General features: G+C 44.6%; 1 protein-coding gene across 16 annotated transcripts in view; it reads left to right on the top strand.

Moving 5' to 3' along the window:
* Positions 1-23,204, top strand: part of syne1b (spectrin repeat containing, nuclear envelope 1b) — a 667,652-nt gene that overhangs the window by 487,276 nt on the left and 157,172 nt on the right. For all 16 annotated transcript variants that reach the window (XM_038805568.1, XM_038805603.1, XM_038805543.1 and 13 more), the window contains 7 exons: positions 6,248-6,380; positions 11,771-11,953; positions 12,840-12,989; positions 18,499-18,675; positions 20,241-20,396; positions 21,092-21,247; positions 22,230-22,400. In XM_038805568.1, the coding sequence (XP_038661496.1) occupies positions 6,248-6,380; positions 11,771-11,953; positions 12,840-12,989; positions 18,499-18,675; positions 20,241-20,396; positions 21,092-21,247; positions 22,230-22,400 (1,126 nt within the window). The remainder of the gene's footprint in view (positions 1-6,247; positions 6,381-11,770; positions 11,954-12,839; positions 12,990-18,498; positions 18,676-20,240; positions 20,397-21,091; positions 21,248-22,229; positions 22,401-23,204) is intronic.

Genomic DNA, 23,204 nt, shown 5'->3' with positions numbered 1-23,204 from the left:
CACAATTCGGTGACCTTTACATTAGTGATGGAAAGGGATAAGTATACCCCGCAGGGCAAGAGTTATAGCTGGGGGAAGGGCAATTATGATGCCATTAGACATGACTTAGGATGTGTAGGTTGGAGAAGTAGGCTGCAAGGGTTGGGCACACTGGATATGTGGAGCTTGTTCAAGGGACAGCTATTGCGTGTTCTTGATCAGTACGTACCAGTCAGACAGGGAGGAAAGGGTAGAGCGAGGGAACCGTGGTTTACCAAAGAAGTGGAATCTCTTGTTAAGAGGAAAAAGGAGGCCTATGTGAAGATGAGGCGTGAAGTTTCAGTTGGGGCGCTTGATAGTTACAGGGAAGCGAGGAAGGATCTAAAGAGAGAGCTAAGACGAGCAAGGAGGGGACATGAGAAGTCTTTGGCAGGTAGGATCAAGGAAAACCCAAAAGCTTTCTATAGGTATGTCAGGAATAAAAGAATGACTAGGGTAAGAGTAGGGCCAGTCAAGGACAGTGGTGGGAAGTTGTGTGTGGAGGCTGAGGAGATAAGCGAGATACTAAATGAATACTTTTGTCAGTATTCACTCAGGAAAAAGATAATATTGTGGAGGAGAATGCTGAGACCCAGGCTATTAGAATAGATGGCATTGAGGTGAGTAGGGAGGAAGTGTTGGCAATTCTGGACAAGGTGAAAATAGATAAGTCCCCGGGGCCTGATGGGATTTATCCTAGGATTCTCTGGGAAGCCAGGGAAGAGATTGCTGAGCCTTTGGCTTTGATTTTTAGGTCATCATTGGCTACAGGAATAGTGCCAGAGGACTGGAGGATAGCAAATGTGGTCCCTTTGTTCAAGAAGGGGAGTAGAGATAACCCCGGTAACTATAGGCCGGTGAGCCTAACATCTGTGGTGGGTAAAGTCTTGGAGAGGATTATAAAAGATACGATTTATAATCATCTAGATAGGAATAATATGATTAGGGATAGTCAGCATGGTTTTGTGAAGGGTAGGTCATGCCTCACAAACCTTATCGAGTTCTTTGAGAAGGTGACTGAACAGGTGGACGAGGGTAAAGCAGTTGATGTGGTGTATATGGATTTCAGTAAAGCGTTTGATAAGGTTCCCCACGGTCGGCTATTGCAGAAAATACGGAGGCTGGGGATTGAGGGTGATTTAGAGATGTGGATCAGAAATTGGCTAGTTGAAAGAAGACAGAGAGTGGTGGTTGATGGGAAATGTTCAGAATGGAGTTCAGTTACGAGTGGCGTACCACAAGGATCTGTTCTGGGGCCGTTGCTGTTTGTCATATTTATAAATGACCTAGAGGAGGGAGCAGAAGGATGGGTAAGTAAATTTGCAGACGACACTAAAGTCGGTGGAGTTGTAGACAGTGCGGAAGGATGTTGCAGGTTACAGAGGGACATAGATAAGCTGCAGAGCTGGGCTGAGAGGTGGCAAATGGAGTTTAATGTGGAGAAGTGTGAGGTGATTCACTTTGGAAAGAATAACAGGAATGCGGAATATTTGGCTAATGGTAAAATTCTTGGTAGTGTGGATGAGCAGAGGGATCTCGGTGTCCATGTACATAGATCCCTGAAAGTTGCCACCCAGGTTGATAGGGTTGTGAAGAAGGCCTATGGTGTGATGGCCTTTATTGGTAGAGGGATTGAGTTCCGGAGCCATGAGGTCATGTTGCAGTTGTACAAAACTCTAGTACGGCCGCATTTGGAGTATTGCGTACAGTTCTGGTCGCCCCATTATAGGAAGGACGTAGAAGCTTTGGAACGGGTGCAGAGGAGATTTACCAGGATGTTGCCTGGTATGGAGGGAAAATCTTATGAGGAAAGGCTGATGGACTTGAGGTTGTTTTCGTTAGAGAGAAGAAGGTTAAGAGGTGACCTAATAGAGGCATACAAAATGATCAGAGGGTTAGATAGGGTGGACAGCGAGAGCCTTCTCCCGCGGATGGAGGTGGCTATCACGAGGGGACATAGCCTTAAATTGAAGGGTAATAGATATAGGACAGAGGTCAGAGGTGGGTTTTTTACGCAAAGAGTGGTGAGGCCGTGGAATGCCCTACCTGCAACAGTAGTGAACTCGCCAACATTGAGGGCATTTAAAAGTTTATTGGATAAGCATATGGATGATAAGGGCATAGTGTAGGTTAGATGGCCTTTAGTTTTTTTTCCATGTCGGTGCAACATTGAGGGCCGAAGGGCCTGTACTGCGCTGTATCGTTCTATGTTCTATGTTCTAAAGTACTGGCAGTGGTTTGCCGTGGACCTTTGCAGAATAGCTGACCAGGAAACTCTCCCGCTCTTACCGCCTGCCTTCAGGCCTATCGGAGGGATATACGGGCTGACAATCAACCTTTCTGGCCTTGTTATCCTCCAGTGGACTTCAGCCCAGAGCTTCCGACCCAGAAATAGGGACACTACCACAAATCCTTCTCTTCAGATACATAATTGCCTTTTTAATCAGCCAGCTGATAAGGGCAGTGCATGATAAGTGTTTTTCCTGAAACATGAGTCACCCCATACAGAAAACCCAGGCCAGTTTACAGACTTTCATCATAGAGTTTGTTATGGAAAAATATGATAAGCCGCCACAGATAATAATTTCATCTGTGCTTTTGTAATAACCACTTTGTGTACTTCCTGCAGCTTAATTTGATTTATCTGGCCTTGAAAACTAAGGAGGGAGAAAGGAGCTTTGTTTCATATCTATGAAAAATGAGTTCTTATACAAGTGTTATAGCCCCCAGAGACCCACGGGACAACCCGATTAATATCCCCGTGAGCCTCGTGGAATTCAGTACCATGAAAGCTGGTACAGGTAGGAGCCGAGCCACAGAGTAGTCCCGACTGGGACTGTGACTTGTAAATACTTTCCTTTGGGAAATAAACCATTTTTTGACTCTCCTTTCTGGACTCTTCTGTGACTACTAGAACATGTCAGCTGACAACCACTTTGTTCTTACATCACTCATTTTGATGTAAATTGTGACTGGTTGCTTTTACATTATCTTAAATGTGGCTTGTTAATTGCTGGATTCAAAAGTCTTTTAAACGGTGGAAATCCATGTTTTTCTGGACTATTTTACATCTCTTTTTGCTCTGTTGACCTCCGTGTTGGCCTTAGCTTTTACGGTGTTCTCAGTTTCAGTCATTTGCTGCTGGTTTGTTACATTACAATTGGAAAGTTTCCGAACGTGGGATGTTTTTTGTTTGAAATAAGATTTGATTTTGTTGGACATTAACTCCATTCCAATAAGAAATATTAAAGGTGGGGGCGAGGTGGGATTCACACCGTACCTTCTCTTGTTTTAGGGCGTAAATCTACTGTCCTTGGGATCAATGAGGTGTGGAAGGGTAATGGGTGTGGGGTACTTTAATTAGGGATATTAATCATACACTCACAGCATCTTTACAGTGCAGAAGGAGGCCATTTGGCCCATTGAGTCTGCTCTGGCTCGCTGGAAGAGCATTATACCAAGTCCCACTCCACTGCCTTATTCCCGTAACTTTTCACCTTCTCTCTTTTCAGAAAGCAATCAAATTCCCACATGAATACCTTGATCGAACCTGCTTTCCCCACCCTCTCAGGAAGTTCATTCCAGACTCCAATCACCCCCTGGGTGAAAATGTATTCCTCACTTTTACTCCTTTTGTCCATTATTCTGAACCTGTGCCCTCGAGTTCTTGATGCTTTCTTGAGAAGGAACAGTTCTTCACTATTTACCCCGTCTGTACCCCTCAGGGTTTTGAATACCTCTATCAAGTCTCCTCTCAAACTTCCATTCTCCAAGGGAAATAGTCCCAGTCTCTCCAATCTATCCTCATAGCTACAGTTCTTTATCCCTAGAATCATTCTTGTGAATCTCCTCTGTACTCTCTCCAATGCCTCCACATCCTTCCTATAGCATCTAGAACTGGACTAATCTTAGACCTAACTAGTGTCTTATATAAGTTCATCATGACCTCCTTACGCTCGTATCCAATGCCTCTATTAATAAAACCTGGTGTACTATATGCTCCATTGACTGCTCTTTCGACACGCCCTGCCACCTTCAATGACATACGTACAGATACACTGAGGTCCTGCTGTTCCTGCACTTCCTTCAGAATTTCGCTCTTTATTTTATACTCTCTTTGTACATATTCTTCCTTCCATAATGAATCAACGCACTCTTCTCTGCATTGAACTTCATCTGCCACTTGTCTGCCCACTCTACCTACACGTCTATGCCCTTTTAAAGTTCAGGACTATCCTCATCACAGTTCACAACACTTCCAATCTTTGGATCATTGGTAATTTTTGAAATCATGCTCTGTACTTCCTAATCCAGGTCATTAATATGTATCAGGAAGAGCAAGGGTCCCAAAACTTACCCCTGGGGATCTCCACTGCAAACTGTCCTCCAATCTGAAAAAAAGAACAATAGCCCAGAGTTTGGGAGTTCAAATTTCACCAGAGCTCATTACCAAATTGAATTCAGTAAATCTGGTGACTTATGATGGTTGCCAGAAAAATGACCACGAGGCTGCCAAATTTTTGTAAAATCTCAACTGCCTTCACTCTTCAGGGCAGGGAATCGACTACCACTTCCTGCTCTGAACAACAAGTGACTCTAAGTCCACATTATATGGTTGACTCAAGCCCCTGAGTTGTCAGGGCAACTGGGATGGGCACCAAATGCTGCCTTGCAAGCATCACCCACATCTTGAGAACGAATAACAACAAAGAGACCATGGCCTAAATTTCCTCAGTACAGCCAACTCTAAGGAGCTGTTAAAAAACTGTAGCTGTGAAGAAGTCTGTGGCAAGGTGAAGGAAATCAAGGATGGGGAAAAGGCAGAGATGGATGGAGCAGTGCAGAGATCTCGAAGACTTGTGAGGCTGGAGGAGGTTGCAGAGATCATAAAAAATAGGAGCAGGCATATTTTGCATGACCCCTCGAGCTTGTGCTGCCATTCTGTAGGATAATGGCTGGTCCCTTGCTTCAACGCCACTTTCCTTACTTATTCCCAACATCCCATGATTCCCTAGTGACCAATAATTTATTAGTCTTGAATATGCTTACCGATTGAGCGTCCACAACTTTCTGAGTAGAGAACTCCAACGATTCACAACACTCTTAGCAAAGAAATTTCTCCTCATCCCATTCCTAAAATGGCCAACATCCTATCCTGAGATTATGACCCCTGGTTCTAGGTTTTTGAGCCGGGGAAACAGCTTCTACCTTCCAAGACCTCTAAGAATGTTATCCTGCGGGGAGAGGCCCCTGAGGGATTTGAACACAAGGGGCGAGAGTGTTGAACTCAAGATGTAGTTGAATCCTTTATAGTGTGTTAATTTGCATTGTTGTTAAAATGCTGGGTTGTTCATGGGGATGGGGCAAATGTATATGATTGTTAATATTATTGTTATTTTCGGTATTTTACTAAGGTGCGTTATTGTTGTATAAAATCAAAATTTCTCAATAAAAATTATTTAAAAAAAAAAAAAAAAGATGTAGTTGAATCAGGACCCAGTGAAACTCGGGGAACACAAGTGAACGGGAGTTGGGGTGAAGTGTAAAAGAAAAAGTGAGGCTTGCATTTGTACCCCCGCCCTTTCCCCACACCCAACTCCTGAGCACACCCAATTCCTGGGCACACCCAATGTGTTTTACCTCACCTTACATGACATAAACCAGCTGGATTTCCTGGACCAAAACCTTTCTGGAGCAACCACACCTACGGGATGGTCTTGAGCCTGGAAACAGGCATTCTGGAAATCCAACCTTTGGGACAGGCCCAAGTGGCTTGAATCTTGCCTGGTGGTGGGTAAAAGTCAGTGGCCTGAAGGCATGCAGATGCCAAAGATGACATTTGGTTACCAGCAAAGGAAAGCCACTTACCTTTGAGCCTCCATCGACCGGGTGTCCTCTCCTGTTGCCATGCTGGGAGAGAGCTAAAGTCCTCGCTGGAGGGGGTGAAGGAGCACAGGCTTTGGGCAATAAGCAGATAAGCAATGCAGCCTTAGCTTTTGCTCATATTTGCAGAGGTGATACATAGTTTGTACAGGATGTGATAACAAATTGTGATTCCAATCAGAGCCGAGAGCTCCCTCAGGCCCCAGAGAAAGAAATCAAGGTCTCCGCCCATATGTTTCGCTACAACATTGTTTTCAAAGTCCGTGTAGCTTTCTCAACCTGACCGGGCTGCGGATGCCTCATTTCACTCGGATTAACTCTTCTTCAATTCCTTGCTTCCTGCCAGGTACCAGGCAGAATATGCTGAGCTCAACCAATGGCTCCAGTCTGCAATTGAGCGCCTGGAGTTCTGGAAACTGCAGTCAGTGACGCTCCCGCAAGAGCTAGACACTGTCAGGGATCATCTTAGCTCATTTTTGGTGAGTTAACACCCAGTTCACATCCTGACATTTGCCATTTTTGTGTTTAATATCTCAATGTTTGTTAGTTCAGCCATGACATGCTTGTGTGCGATCATCTTGTAAAGTTCCCGAAGCTACTAAGGGTTACTATGAGGTAATTGGTGAACAGTTGTTGCTGCTGATCAGTGAGAGGGTTTATGTCCCTCCCCAGGGGAATTAAGGACGAGCAATAGCCAACACCCACTTCCACAAATTAATAAAACTTTATAAAGGAAAAGGTAAGCAGAACTGAAGGGCAGGAGAGAAAAGATGTCCTCACAGAGCTGGAATGAGGGAGTTGCTGCAATAACCCAGCAGTGTGCAGAATTCAAAATTAGAGAGTCGCTTGAAAAATGTAGGGTTAGACCTGAGAAGCAAGTGGAGAAAAGGATAGACTTGATGCATCGAGTGGCCCCTTTCCTGAGCTAGAGAATCCCTCCGTGCTGTTAGCTCAGCGGTCTTGTCCAGAGTGAAAAGCAAACATCTCACCAACCAGGTAGACAGTGAGCTGCCCCTCTGAATGCAGCAGGATCCGCAACTGTTGTTGGTGATTTCCAAGTTGTTAAGAACATGGGCCAATTTAATGTGGTTGGTTTGATCATATGAACCTCCTCTATAGCATTGAGCTGAAACTTTAGCAGAGCATTATTCTCCCTGAAAGCCATATGTTACCGTGTATTAAAGGCATCAAAAAGTTCCTAAAATCTCTCTTGGCCTTCCATCTCTGCATGAAAGGAATTTACTTTTTGCAGACACCCCTACCTCTTGGGTATTGTCAGATCTAGCCAGTAGCCCACCCACCATTACACAGGGCAATACGAAAGACAGTGACGTAGTGGTACTGTCATAAGAACATAAGAACATAAGAACTAGGAGCAGGAGTAGGCCATCCGGCCCCTCGAGCCTGCTCCGCCATTCAATTAGATCATGGCTCATCTTTTGTGGACTCAGCTCCACTTTCCGGCCCAAACACCATAACCCTTAATCCCTTTATTCTTCAAAAAACTATCTATCTTTACCTTAAAAACATGTAATGAAGGTGCCTCAACTGCTTCACTGGGTAAGGAATTCCATAGATTCACAACCCTTTGGGTGAAGAAGTTCCTCCTAAACTCAGTCCTAAATCTACTTCCCCTTATTTTGAGGCTATGTCCCCTAGTTCTGCTGTCACCCGCCAGTGGAAACAACCTGCCCGCATCTATCCTATCTATTCCCTTCATAATTTTAAATGTTTCTATAAGATCCCCCCTCATCCTTCTAAATTCCAACGAGTACAGTCCCAGTCTACTCAACCTCTCCTCATAATCCAACCCCTTCAGCTCTGGGATTAACCTAGTGAATCTCCTCTGCACACCCTCCAGCGCCAGTACGTCCTTTCTCAAGTAAGGAGACCAAAACTGAACACAATACCCCAGGTGTGGCCGCACTAACACCTTATACAATTGCAACATAACCTCCCTAGTCTTAAACTCCATCCCTCTAGCAATGAAGGACAAAATTCCATTTGCCTTCTTAATCACCTGTTGCACTTGTAAACCAACCTTCTGTGACTCATGCACTAGCACACCCAAGTCTCTCTGAACAGCGGCATGCTTTGATATTTTATTGTTTAAATAATAATCCCGTTTGCTGTTATTCCTACCAAAATGGATAACCTCACATTTGTCAACATTGTATTCCATCTGCCAGACCCGAGCCCATTCACTTAACCTATCCAAATCCCTCTGCAGACTTCCAGTATCCTCTGCACTTTTCGCTTTACCACTCATCTTAGTGTCATCTGCAAACTTGGACACATTGCCCTTGGTCCCCAACTCCAAATCATCTATGTAAATTGTGAACAATTGTGGGCCCAACACGGATCCCTGAGGGACACCACTAGCTACTGATTGCCAACCAGAGAAACACCCATTTATCCCAACTCTTTGCTTTCTATTAATTAACCAATCCTCTATCCATGCTACTACTTTACCCTTAATGTCATGCATCTTTATCTTATGCAGCAACCTTTTGTGTGGCACCTTGTCAAAGGCTTTCTGGAAATCCAGATATACCACATCCATCGGCTCCCGTAGTTATCTACTGCACTGGTAATGTCCTCAAAAAATTCCACTAAATTAGTTAGGCATGACCTGCCTTTTACGAACCCATGCTGCGTCTGCCCAATGGGACAATTTCTATCCAGATGCCTCGCAATTTCTTCCTTGATGATAGATTCCAGCATCTTCCCTATTACCGAAGTTAAGCTCACTGGCCTATAATTTCCTGCTTTCTGCCTACCTCCTTTTTTAAACAGTGGCGTCATGTTTGCTAATTTCCAATCCACCGGGACCACCCCAGAGTCTAGTGAATTTCGGTAAATTATCACTAGTGCATCTGCAATTTCCCTAGCCATCTCTCTTAGCACTCTGGGATGCATTCCATCAGGGCCAGGAGACTTGTCTACCTTTAGCCCCATTAGCTTGCCCATCACTCCCTCCTTAGTGATAACAATCCTCTCAAGGTCCTCACCTGTCATAGCCTCATTTCTATCAGTCGCTGGCATGTTATTTGTGTCTTCCACTGTGAAGACCGACCCAAAAAACCTGTTCAGTTCCTCAGCCATTTCCTCATTTCCCATTATTAAAACTCCCTTCTCATCCTCTAAAGGACCAATATTTACCTTAGCCACTCTTTTTTGTCTTATATATTTGTAAAAACTTTACTGTCTGTTTTTATATTCTGAGCAAGTTTACTCTCATACTCTATCTTACTCTTCTTTATAGCTTTTTTAGTAGCTTTCTGTTGCCCCCTAAAGATTTCCCAGTCCTCTAATCTCCCAGCAATCTTTGCCACTTTATATGCTTTTTCCTTCAATGTGATACTCTCCCTTATTTCCTTAGATATCCACGGTCGATTTTCCCTCTTTCTTCCGTCCTTCCTTTTTGTTGGTATAAACCTTTGCTGAGCACTGTGAAAAATCGCTTGGAAGGTTCTCCACTGTTCCTCAACTGTTCCACCATAAAGTCTTAGCTCCCAGTCTACCTTAGCTAGTTCTTCTCTCATCCCCTTGTAATCTCCTTTGTTTAAACACAAAACACTAGTATTTGATTTTACTTTCTCACCCTCCATCTGTATTTTAAATTCCACCATATTGTGATCGCTCCTTCCGAGAGGATCCCTAACTATGAGATCATGAATCAATCCTGTCTCATTACACAGGACAAGATCTAGGACCGCCTGTTCCCTCGTAGGTTCCATTACATACTGTTCTAGGAAACTATCGCGGATACATTCTATAAACTCCTCCTCACGGTTGCCTTGACCGACCTGGTTAAACCAATCAACATGTAGATTAAAATCCCCCATGATAACTGCTGTACCATTTCTACATGCATCAGTTATTTCTTTGTTTATTGCCTGCCCCACCATCTCGTTACTATTTGGTGGCCGATAGACTACTCCTATCAGTGACTTTTTCACCTTACTATTCCTGATTTCCACCCAAATGGATTCAACCTTATCCTCCATAGCACCGATGTCATCCCTTACTATTGCCCGGATGTCATCCTTAAATAACAGAGCAACACCACCTCCCTTACCATCCACTCTGTCCTTCCGAATAGTTTGATACCCTCGGATATTTAACTCCCAGTCGTGACCATCCTTTAACCATGTTTCAGTAATGGCCACTAAATCATAGTCATTTACGATGATTTGTGCCACCAACTCATTTACTTTATTCCGAATACTACGAGCATTCAGGTAAAGTACACTTATGTTGGTTTTTTTACCTCTGTTTTGAATCTTATCATCTCCAGTTTTATTCCTTTTGTTATTACTGGGCCTATTCACTGTGCTCCCCTCAGTCACTGTACCTTGTACTGTCACCGTTTTAGATTTTTGACTATGTCTTCTCTGCCTTGCACTTTTCCCCTTACTTCCTTTTGTTTCTGTCCCTGTTTTACTACCTTCCAACTTCCTGCATTGGTTCCCATCCCCCTGCCACATTAGTTTAAACCCTCCCCAACAGCTCTAGAAAACACCCCCCCTAGGACATCGGTTCCAGTCCTGCCCAAGTGCAGACCGTCCGGTTTGTACTGGTCCCACCTCCCCCAGAACCGGTCCCAATGCCCCAGGAATTTGAATCCCTCCCTCTTGCACCATCTCTCGAGCCACGCATTCATCCTATCTATCCTGACATTCCTACTCTGACTAGCTCGTGACACTGGTAGCAATCCTGTCAATGGACTAGTAATCCAAAGACCCAGGCTAATTCTCGTGGAACCTGGGTTCGAATCCCACCATGGCAGATGGTGACATTTGAGTTCAATAAAAAAGATTTAATGATGGGCATGCCGCAATTGTTGTAAAAACCCATCTGGTCCCTTTAGGGAAAGAAATCTGCTGTCCTTACCTGGATTGGACTACCAATGACTCCAAACCCACAGCAATGTGATTGACTTTTAAATACCCTCAGTTCCAGAGACATTCAGAGATGGGTAACAAATGCTGGCATCTCATGAAAGAATTTTTAAAAATAAAGAAAAAGAATTTCCACTGGCAGAAGGAGGGGTGATCACCAGAACACGCAGATTCAAGCTAAGTTTTTAAGAATTCATTCATGGGATGTGGGCATCTAGCTGGGCTAGCATTTAATGCTGTGGATCTGGATAGGTGAGGATGACAGATTTCCTTCCTTAGAAGACATTGGTGAACCAAATGGCTTTTTACGCCAATGGCTTCATGGTTATCATTAGACTTTTTTTTTTAATTACTGATTTTTATTGAATTCAGATTTCGCCATCTGCCATGTTGGAATTCGAAGCCAGATCCCCAGAATGTTACCCTGGGTCTCTGGATTACTAGACCAGTTACAATAGCACTGCGCCACCGCCTCCCCACAATTGTAAAAGAACTCGAGGTGGGGGGGGGGGAAGAAGAGAGAGAGAGAGAGAGAGAGAGAGGGGAGAGAGAGAGAGAGAGAAAGGTGAGCAGAGCTTATTTTACACAGAGAAGTTGCTATGATCTGTAATGCACTGTCTGAAAGAACGTCAGGCGCAGATTTAGTGGTAGCTTCCAGAAGGAAATTGGAAAGATAGTTTAGAGAGCAAAGCATGCAGGACTATGGGGACAGAGGGGGCCAGTGAATGACTCTTTCAAAGAATTGTCACAAGCACAATGTGCCAAATGGCCTCCTCTTGTGCTGTATAACTCTAATGGTGAATGCATTTTGAATAGACTGACTTACATCCCCCCCCCCCCCCCCCCCCCCCCCCCATTGAGCACTGTGCATAACTGGTTCTTTTAATAACTGTCTGCTTTCAAAGTCATTAATGCTCGAGCATTTGTGCAAGCGTTCTCCTGACTCCTTCCTCTTCCGCTTCTAGGAATTTTCCAAGGAGGTCGACACCAAGTCCTCCCTCAAGTCCTCAGTGTTGAGCCGAGGAAACCAACTGCTGCGGCTGAAGAAGGTGGACACAGCAGCCTTGCGATCCGGGCTGGCCCAGACGGACAGCCAGTGGACGGAACTCCTTACTCAAATCCCATTGGTCCAAGAGAAGCTGCACCAGGTATTGGTGGGATTTGTGAGCCACCTGGTCGAGGGGGCCCGTTCTGAAGCTAGTGGTGGGTGAAGAGTTTGGATGACATTGGTTTCCAGGCAGGAAGCTCAGGGGGGGGGGGGGTAGACCTGCTGATTCCTTTTTTCCTTCATTGTCTACAGCACCTTCTTCAGAAAGATACAGTTCTGGAGGGAGTGAGTGAGGCATAGTGATTAGTTTTGGGATTTAATTCAGGGCCTTTGGGGCACTTGGATTAATTTTGGTTTGTCTTTGTTCCAGCAACGAGCTGGCACCTATTCAATGGGCTGAACGGCCTCATTCTGTGCTGGGAAGGTCTGTGGTTTGTAAGCCACTGCTATTCGTGTGCAAATGTAGATGGGAGTGTCAGCAGGCATGTGACTACGAGGCACCTCAACAGAGCTAAATCTGGTCTTCAAGTCCTTGTGTTTCCTGACTGCTTTTTTTCTCCCCACCTCCCCAGTGATAGGGTACTGAGAATAATTGTAGCAGGACGACCCCTAATCTGCTTGTCATTGAGCATTGGGTATTGAAGCACGGATGAGGAATCAACCCTGGTACTCTCTTATCTATGTAGCTTCATTCACTAGACCATCAGAGGAGCTGTCTAAAGCTAACATCAAGCATTCACATAGGAAGGTTGATTTGAGAGGTAGGGCAGCTCAGCAGTAAATATTAATCTTCTTGGCTATGCTTCAGCACCAATAATCCATCATGATTTACTCAAACCCACCTACCAAAATCAGAGGGTTTATCATTATGTTGATTGCGGTCTCTATTTTAACTGAAAGTATGAAGCTCAGTTCTCCTGCTAGAGTGTCAAATGTGCAGGACTGGTGTTGGCAGTGGAGGAAGCTGAAAGTCTTTCATTTCTCAGCTTCAGATGGAGAAATTGCCTTCACGCACAGCCATCAACGAGCTCATGACCTGGATCTCACTCATGGATCAAATCATTGAAGAGGATGACGAGAGGATCAAAAGTGCAGTGGGTTCACAGATGATACAACAATGTCTCAAAAAGTACAAGGTAAATAAAAAAGTGTGTTAATAGGCTTGTATTCCCTTGAATGTAGAAAATTAAGGGGTAGAAAATTAAAATTAAGTGATCAATCTAAAATTGAATTTAAGATAATGAAAAGATTTGGTAGGGTTTATAGAGAGAAACAGAACAGTAATGGGGATAAGGAAATGGAGTTCCTACAATGTATAATGGACTCCTTTCTAATCCTATATGTAAAGAAACCCACCCAGGGAAGATTTACTGTAGGCTCCAGTAATGGGGAATGATCCAGAACAGATAAGAGAAGTAAACCTAGGAGAGCATCTAGGCAATAGTGACCATAATATCACAATGCTTTAAGATGATGTTAGAGAAGGACAAAAGTGCAATGAAACGTTAATAGATTGGAGAAAAACTGATTTGAGAGACTGAGGGTAGAACTAGGGAAAATAAAATGGGCAACATTATTGGTTAACAGCGACGTGGAACAATAATGGGAAACGGCGTTCAACAGAATGCAGGTAAAATATTTCTGCTAAAAGGAAAGAACAAACTAAACACTAGTGAGCCTCCGTAGAAGAATAAAGACACATGGGACCAATTGAGGGTTTGAAAAAAGATATTTATTAAGTGCATAGACAGCAGAGGAATGAATGATCAGAGAAAATAGAAAGTGATCAAGAGAAAAATCAACAAAAAATTATGAAGGCAAAGAGGAATTTTATAATTAAATGTTCAAGGAACATAAAACAAAATAGTAAAATATTTTACAGGCACATCAATAAATAAAGGAAGGCTGTGATGATAATGGGACCTTGAAGGAATGTACAGGATAATACCACCGGTAACAATAAAGAGTTGTTCAATAATTAATTCACTTTGGTATTTATTGAATGATGGGATGAGTAACAAAGTAAGTATTTAAAATAAAAAGGGAATTATTGAAAGAAAAAAAAGAAAAAGAAAGAAAATCGCTTATTGTCACGAGTAGGCTTCAAATGAAGTTACTGTGAAAAGCCCCTAGTCGCCACATTCCAGCGCCTGTTCGGGGAGGCTGTTACGGGAATTGAACCGTGCTGCTGGCTTGCCTTGGTCTGCTTTCAAAGCCACCGATTTAGCCCAGTGAGCTAAACAGCCCCTGAAAATCGCTTATTGTCACGAGTAGGCTTCAAATGAAGTTACTGTGAAAAGCCCCTAGTCGCCACATTCCGGCGCCTGTTCGGGGAGACTGTTACGGGAATTGAACCGTGCTGCTGGCCTGCTTGGTCTGCTTTCAAAGCCAGTGAATTAGCCCTGTGCTAAACAGCCCCTAAATGAAAATCGCTTATTGTCACGAGTAGGCTTCAAATTAAGTTACTGTGAAAAGCCCCTAGTCGCCACATTCCGGCGCCTGTTCGGGGAGGCTGGTACGGGAATCGAACCATGCTGCTGGCCTGCTTGGTCTGCTTTCAAAGCCAGCGATTTAGAGGATTAAGCATGGATGGATTGCATCAATGTACTTTAAAAGTGATGTGACCATCAATTCACAAGACACATGGTTGGAAGTGAACAGTAGTTTTAATAGTCTTACAATAGAGCCTGCCTGCGACGAGATGAACTGGCAGCAGGCTCACAACCGCAGATCTTTATACTTCCAGTTAGTGGGAGGAGCCATGGGCGGAACCATGGGCGGAGCCAAGGGTGGAGCCCAGTACAAACTCCTCATCTCCCCCTATGGGCAGAACCGAGCCACTGCTCATATACCGAGCTTACATAGACACAACACATACCATATAATAACAGTGTGAATTACGAGGAATGTGATTCACCGCAAAAAGTATCTTGGGAAAAGATAGTAGCAGCATTACTACGCATAGTTAATGATTTGTTAGATAAATGTGTAGCGCCAGAGGATGGCAGATAGCTAATGGGCTGGATTCTCCACACCACAACGCCGAAATCGCGTTCGGCGATGGGGCAGAGAATCCAGTTTCCCACATGAAATCGGGCCTGGTGCTGGTTTTGCGATTCTCCGCCCCCTGAATAACGGTGTACTTGGGGAGTACGCCAAGCCGATTATCCACCACCTGAGGCCGTTGCCTGAGGCCCGCCCCGCTATTCTCCGTCCCCAACCGGCCGAATCAGTCGGCTTGGATCAGTCATGGTCCCACCGTCCGTGATACCCGCATGGTGGCTGTGGACTCAGTCCAGAGCCGCCACAGTCGGGGGGGGGGGGGGGGGGGGGGGGGGGGCGATCGGAGGGTGGGAGGGGTCATTTGGGACTGGGTTTTTTTTTTGTGCGGGTGATCCGGCTCTGGTGAGCGGCCGATCGGGGGCACTATTTCAGTGCTCCAGGTCTGTGGTCTGAGTCCACCACGCTGGAGGCTGCCTCTGTGTGCATGCGGGGCCTCTGACCTGGAAGTACGAGGGGCCGTATCGGCAGCTGGGGCTGCGAGCTCCATGACAGCTGCCTGCTAGCCCCCCGCAAGGCTGTGAATCTGTGGCCTTTTGACGCCAGTTTTCCTGGCATAAAAAGACCACAGTTTTCACCACGGCATGGGGACATAGTCCCAAAAATAGAGAATCCAGACCAATGCGATTCTTATATTGAAGATGGGGAAAGGGCGGCGGAATAGTCAATACTGAGGACGTCAGCAACAAATTGCAGGAGGACATTAATAAATGTGTAGAATGGGCACATAACTGACAAAGAAGTTCAATACCTATAAATGTGAGGTAGCACATTTTGTTCGAAAGGAGAGGAAAATCTTGACTGGGTTGAAGAACAGAGAGATCTCAGAGTACAAATAGATCAATCGATAAAAGCTGCATCATAGGTTAGCAGAGGGGAAATGCAAATCAAGCACAAAGTCTATGTCAATAAAAATGAAAAATAGTAAAGTCATGATTAACCTGAATGGAACCTTAGTTGGACCACACTTGAAGTACTGCGTGCATTTCTGAGCCCCATATTATAGAAATGATATAGAGGCACTGGAGAGGATGCAGAGGTTTACAAGAATGACACCAGAGCTATGGGGTATACATATCAGGAAAGGTTGACAGGCTGGGTCTCTTCTCTCTTGAAGAAAGGTCATTAAAATTATGAAAGGTTTTGATAGAAAGGATAACAGAGAAAATGTTTCTTCTCGTTGGAAGAACCTAACTGGAGGCTGTTAATATAAGACAGTCATCAAGAAATCCAATTGGGAATTTAGAAGAAATCGCTTCACTCAGAGAGTGGTGGGAACATGGGACTCACTACCACAAAACTAGACAGACCTGGCTCCCTCCATTAATTGCATCATCTGTATCCCAAGCAAAACGCATTCTTCTGACTCCTCCCACTAAGATGTCCCATGACCTGCTTAGTTAAGACTAAACACAATCCCTCAAATTGACTACACTCCAGGGAACCTCCAACAGTCAAAACAATGTTGCATTAGTCGTCTCTGTAAAGAAGTAAATGGTTAAAATGAATGATTACCTCACTTTTTATGATCCTTAATCACAGCTTTAGCAGAGATAGTGCATGTATGTATTTTAAACCAGGATTTTTGTTATCATTATTGCCACAAATATAAAATATAATATATAACACTGTCCTATATTCATTACAATAATCACTGGCATGGACTATTTGGATATAAACTCTTTCATCTGGTGAGAGAGTCCAGGACAAGATGGCATAAATTTAAAATTAGTGGTGATGTCAGGAAACAAGTCTTCATACCCTGTGTAGTGGAAGTCTGGGACTCTCTCTTCCAAAAAGACTTTAAGGCTGAGGATCAATAGAAAATTTCAAGACTTGAGTTTGAAAGACCTTTGTTGGGGTAAAGATATCAAAGGTTACTGAAGCGAGGTGGGTAGACAGTGTTAAGATACAGATCATCCCTGATCTAATTGAATGCAGAACACAGTGAAAGAGCTGAATGGCCTCCTTCTGTTTCTAAGATTCTAAAAAGTAGAAGCCAAAGGAGAGGCTGTATTTATATAGCACCATATTAAATTCCCCGAACATTCCAAAGTGCTTTGTAATCGATGAACCGCTCTTGAGTTGCAGCCACTTGGTAGGGAAGTAGGCTTCCCATGTTTACGTCACCAAGTTCTGTATATAGCTAAGTGATAATGACCAGTGATGTTGCCTGAAGAATAAGCATTGGCTCGGAGACGAGGGGGAGCTACCCTGCCCAGCTTCTAATTGTGCCACGAGTTCTTTACCGTCTAGCCAAGGGGGCAGACAGGGCCTCGATTACATGTGCTGATCTGGAAGACAGCACTCAGATGTGACAGCACTCCTTCAGTACTGTGCAGGAGAGTCTGCCTGGATTATGGGCTCCAGTTTCTCAAGTGGAGCTTGAACATACGACATGCTTACTGAGCTTTTGGTCATCTGCCCTAATAGGGGAGGCAGCAGTGTAATGGTATTGTCGCTAGACTAGTAATCCAGAGACCCAGGAAAAGATCTGGGGATGTAGGTTTGAATCCCACCATGGCAGATGGTGAAATTTGAATCAAAACTTGGAATTAAAAGTCTAATGATGACCATGAAACCATTGTTGATTGTTGTAAAAACACATCCGGTTCACCAATATCCTTTACGGAAGGAAATCTGCCCTACTTGGTCTGGCCTACATGTCACTCTAGACCGACAGCAATGTGGTTGACTCAAGGGCAGTTAGGGATTGGTAATAAATGCTGATGACATCCACATCCCGTTAACAAATAAAAAATTATTTAAAAAATTATGCTGTGGCTCAGTGTTGGATTCTATTTGAAGGAATCAGGATGTTTCATTGCATCCACTACAAAATACCTTTAATGTAAGTGGTGATTGTTGTAAGGGTAGGGTTTTGACATTGCTTTGATGGCACACTATTGGAGTACCAGCCTATTACCAGGGACTAAAGGGGCATAAGGTCAGTTTTAACCCGAGTTCATGACCGCAGGTGCACTGTAAGTTGGAAGAGCTGAGCGGGTGTGCGAGGAAGAGAGTCTGGGACTCTCTCTCCCAAAAAGACTGTAAGGCTGAGGATCAATGGAAAATTGATTTGTCCCTTTCCTTGTCGCCAACCAGTTGAAGAATTGGACCGGGTTGGTTACTGTTTTTTAAAAATAAATTTAGAGTACCCAATTCATTTATTTTCCAAATAAGGGACAATTTAGCGTGGCCAATCCACCTACCTTGCACATCTTTTTGAGTTGTGGGGGTGACACCCGCGTGGACACTGGGAGAATGTGCAAACTCCACACGGACAGTGACCTGTGACTGGGATCGAACCCGGGTTCTCGACGCTGTGATGCAGCAGTGCTAACAGCTACGGCACCGTGCCACCCGGGGTTAATTACCGTTGGTGCACAGGTTAGGGAGAATAGGAAAACTGGGTGGAATAGAGATAGATGTAATCGACAATCAGTTCAAATGGTTATGTTGCGATTACTTCAAATCTGAGCCTTGTGTTTGTCTAATTTATTAACTGTACGCCCTAGGGGCAGTGGTCTCTGTTGACACTGATGCACGGGATTGTTCTAGTAATGACATATTTGCATTTTGCAGGCTTTCAAGATTGACTTGGCCTGTAAGCAGCTGACAGTGGACTTTGTGAACCAGTCAGTGTTACAGATCAGTAGCCATGATGTGGAGAGCAAGCGCAGTGACAAAACGGATTTTGCTGAACGCCTTGGAGTCATGAACAGGAGGTGGCAACTGCTGCAAGGGCTTATTACTGAGAAGGTAACTGAGAGATTCACTCATTTTCCTGGACTGAGTTCGATTAGCCTGAGAGACGAGGGGAGGAATTTTCCCAACCAGTTTTCTCCCATTGTGGACCTGAGTTTCTTGCTGTTTCTTCTTTTTGCCTCTCTCAAAGAGATTACGTTGCTGCGTAAAAGGCCAGGAAGTGTCCAGTCCCAGTGCTCCAGGCATTGTGAGTGTGGACCAGCTGAACTTCACTGTCGAGGGAAACAATACCTGGATTAATGACATTAGTAATGAGCAAGGATTGTTGCACTGGAGTACCCATATAGCCATTGTCAGAGGTAACTTTGTTGCCATACAACATCTGTGGCACTAAACTCCTGCCAGTGGCATTTGTTGACGATACTTAAGTTTGGTGGCACAGGTAATAGTGAGGTTGGGAGCAAACCTCATTACTTCCTCAATCCTGTGCCATTGCGCCAATCCACACCCTCTCACCAGAGACAAATATAAAGAGAGATTGATAGGCGAAACCAGTGGGTAGAAACTGTGACAGATGGAGTTCATTTTGGGTGAAGGCCATTAAGCGTGGTCATCCATTTTCAACCTGAGAAAGTTGGATTAGATTATTTCCTAAACCACGTAGACTGCAGTGCTTCAAAAAGGCTGCTCACCGCTACCTACTCGGAGGCAATTAAGGATGGGCAATAAATGCTGGCCTAGCCAATGACGCCCACATCCCGTAAATTACTACATTTAATAAAAAATCAGTTCTGGACACCACATCTCAAGAAGGTTCACCAGAATTATACCAGGCGTAAATTGAGGACAGGTTACAGAATCTCGGGATGAGATTTTAATGCATTCAAAACCCATTCATTAACGCCGTGTTAGTGACCCTCGGCTTCATATTCCTTTGAGAAGAGAAAACTAAGGGACAATCTGATTGAGGCGTTTGAAATGATTGAAGTGGTCAACAGGGTAGAGACAGATAAACTATTTCCTCTTGTGGAGGTATCCTGAGCGAAGGGGCATAATATTAAAAGCAATACTAGGACGGTATCAGAAATTTGGAATTCTCTCTCTCACAAAGGTGCTGATGCCGGGCCAATGGAAAATTTGGAAAGTGAGATTGAGAGAGTTGTGTTATAAAGGGCTATAAAACTAAAGTTGGTAGATAGTGCTGGGGTATGGATCAGCTATCTGAATTGAATGACCGAGGAGGCTCAGGTGGCTCCTTTTGTTCCTATATTTCAATGTATCTATCTCTCCCCCAGTGAACTAAAACCCAGTCGAAACACCTGCTGATGGGCCTTCAACCAGAAACGGGGCAACGCAGCCCCTGCGAGTCCCAGTGAGTTTTACACATTGTGAAACCTGTGGCCCGTAATCCTCACCTGTTGTCACCTGCAGCTGGGTGATCTTGCTTGCTCCCAGACAGGAAGCCGAGTTGCGGTGTTTCTCTGTGTGAATGCGAAACAGGTTCCACTGTCTTCTGGAAGACGCTGTATTTAAATATGTCCGCCAAGATGGTGGTCACTAATTTCTAACCAGCAGCGGTTTAATGGCTGGCTTGTAATAATGTGAATTTATATCGACAGATAAGGTCATTAGAAGGCTCACTAGAATCATGGACTGAGTATGAGAATAGTGTCCGGTGCTTGAAAACATGGTTTGAAACTCAGGAAGACAAATTGAAGAAGTGGCACTCCATCAATGACCTTCCCTCTGTCCATACTGCACTGAAGGATTGCCAGGTACGGAACCAAATGCAAATCTCATTACTTCCTCAATTCTGTGTCATCACGTTGGCCCTTGCACCCAAATCATCAAGAGGTCACTCTCCCTGCTCCTCCTAAGTGTCTCTGTGTACTTATATAAATATATAAATCAAGTGAAGGTTTGTGGTCTGGTCTGGTTGCACCTTCTCATGCAGTGGCACTAGACCTGTGGTTAGTACTTTGTCAAGCCATTGGAACTGCAGAAAATCCTTATCCTCAAACTGATGAGAGTAATGCTAATGTTCCTCATGTAATGGGATCTGCATGCACCCCTTCTCAACTTCAGGAAAATCTCAGGGCTCCTTTCTCTGGAAAATGAAAGTGTGCGAGGAGATTAGGATTATGAAGGGCATCAATATGGTTTATGTAGAGGAGAGGTTGCCTCTTCTGAGGAGTCCAAAATCCAATTCCATTGAATGTAAGACTGCCACAAATAAATTCAATAAGGAGGAAGAGTTTTCCCCCAAGACGACTGAAAATGTGGAACTTTCTACCGCATGGAGTAGTGGAGGAGCATAACGTAGAACAGAAAGCTGGAGAATCACATGAGGGAAATCGAATAAAAGGATGGGGCATGATGAAGTCATTAAAGTGGTAAAGACTCGTGTGGAGCATAAACATCAGCCTTTTTTTTTCCTGTACTGCAAATTCCATGTAATTTTATTTCTTAGGAACTGGAAGATGTGATCCGAGTGAAAGAAAAGGAAGTAGAGAAGGTTGAACAAAGTGGGCTTCTCCTGATCCAGAACAAGAAAGAGGAGGGGTCCAGCAGTGTTATGGAAACACTCCGAGAACTCAATCACTCCTGGGCTCATCTGGACCACTTGGTAATGATGCGGGATTAGGCTGTGTTGCATTACATAGAAATGGCAGTGGAGTGAATTTCCACTTGCCATGCGGTGTCTATGATTCACTCAAAAGAACTGCATTAGCTACTTTGCTTGGATCCCCTGCCTCTTACTTTGGCTCTGTTTCCAGCGTAGAGAAGCAATTTAATCAATCAGCAGCTATCGTTTGGTGAATGTGCAGATAATAACAGCGCAGGGACCTTCGACCTCAATACCCTGGGCGCTGGCTATGCTTGTAGCCAATCAAACTGACCTTACTGGCTCCGTTACCTAGAATTGAATGGTATTGAGTGCTTAGGGCATTCCAGTGCCGAATGGTCTGGCACTGGATCGGTTCTGACATGGCACATCGGGAATCCAGGTGATGTCGTTCAAAACCCACCAATTCCAAAAATCTTATTTGTGGCTTGCTACAAGACCTTGGAATCTGTTGGCTTGTTGTAAAAGCCCAGAGAGTGGATAATGCCCTTTAGGGAAAGGAATCTGTCACACTCCCACCCAGCCTGGCCTACATGTGACTCCAACCCTGAACTATGCTTTTTGTAACATCTCACAGAAGGAGGCCATTTGACTTCTCACTTCTGTTCTAACTCTTTGTGGAGACCTATCCAATTAGGCCCACTCCCTCGGCCCTGTTTGGGGGTAGAACAGGAGAGTGTGAAGCAAGAAAATTCATTTTTGGAGACCCAACAATTAAGATGAAGCTCAGATGAGACATATGACACTAGTGAAAGAGCAAATCGTAGAAGGAGAAGAACCCCCCCCCCCCCCCCCCGCCCCACTACAGTGGCCGCTAATACAGGCAATCATTTATTATCGCAACACTTTCGTTAAGAAGCAGCAATCAACTCCGTCTGATGGGCCAGAATATGTTTTCTTTGACTTCAGTTGAGAGTTCCACACATGTTGTCTTTCCCAAGCAGAGAACATGTAATCAGTGCTCAGTCTTGCAATGTTTCAGGTTGGCCAACTAAAGATTACTCTTCAGTCGGTGCTGGATCAGTGGAATATTTACAAGGAAGCCTTTGAAGAGATTAATGACCACATGATGGATGCTAGGTACTCCCTTTCACGTTTCCGTTTGCTGACTGGCTCTCTGGAAGCTGTGAAAATTCAGGTGGACAACCTACAGGTAAGAACTGCACCATTAATGTTTTTTATGCACTTGTTTATTCGGTGTAAGTGAAATTTAATGATCACCACCTCAGCTGAATTAGGCCATACTTCCTTACATACTGATGAGTGAGTTCCCTTTGCAACTTGAATGTTAGTGAATAGCCTATAATGTGCATGTCCCATATTGTGCATGTCCCTGTCAATCAGCGATGATGCTGTTGGTTAACTAGAATTGTAGAGAATTGACATCACACAGACAGGCCATTCAACCCACCTGATCTATTACAATGTTTTTTATGAGATCTCATGCTTCCTTACTTACCCCCATATCCTTCTACCACCTTTCTTCCTCATGCTTGTCTAGCTTCCCTGCGGAGACACAGTTGGGGCATCGTGAGCCGCATGCTTTGTGGGCGTGCGGTGGTGGATCTGGGGTCGGGGAGCGAGGATGGGGCATATGGAGGGTTGGATGGTGGGGGACCGGCATGGGTGGCATTCATGGACATGGGTGGGCCAGGGCACAGTACACTGCTGGGTAGGGGTGGAGCCAGGTGCATGGTCATGGTGGGGCAGGGGGAAGCGGGCGGGGGCAATGCCAGGGAGCCCCCCAGAATGGAGACCAGTCGTGATTTCCACCAGCCTCACGTTGCGCTGGTGGGTGAGAGAGCTGAAGGGATTCGGTGAATTTGGTTTAAAGACGAGCCTGAATACATTAATTGCAGATTGAAATATGCTAATAAGGTTCTCAATCTTGCTGGACGTGAACCAGATTACATCGCCAGCTGGGGTGGTGAGAATCTCAAGGTAAGTCCTCCTGGTG

Source organism: Scyliorhinus canicula, chromosome 1 (assembly GCF_902713615.1).
Source record: "Scyliorhinus canicula chromosome 1, sScyCan1.1, whole genome shotgun sequence".
In the NCBI taxonomy this organism is placed as follows: Eukaryota; Metazoa; Chordata; class Chondrichthyes; order Carcharhiniformes; family Scyliorhinidae; genus Scyliorhinus; species Scyliorhinus canicula.
Note: the sequence above shows the minus strand (reverse complement) of the source record. Positions and strands in the feature narration are given on the sequence as shown.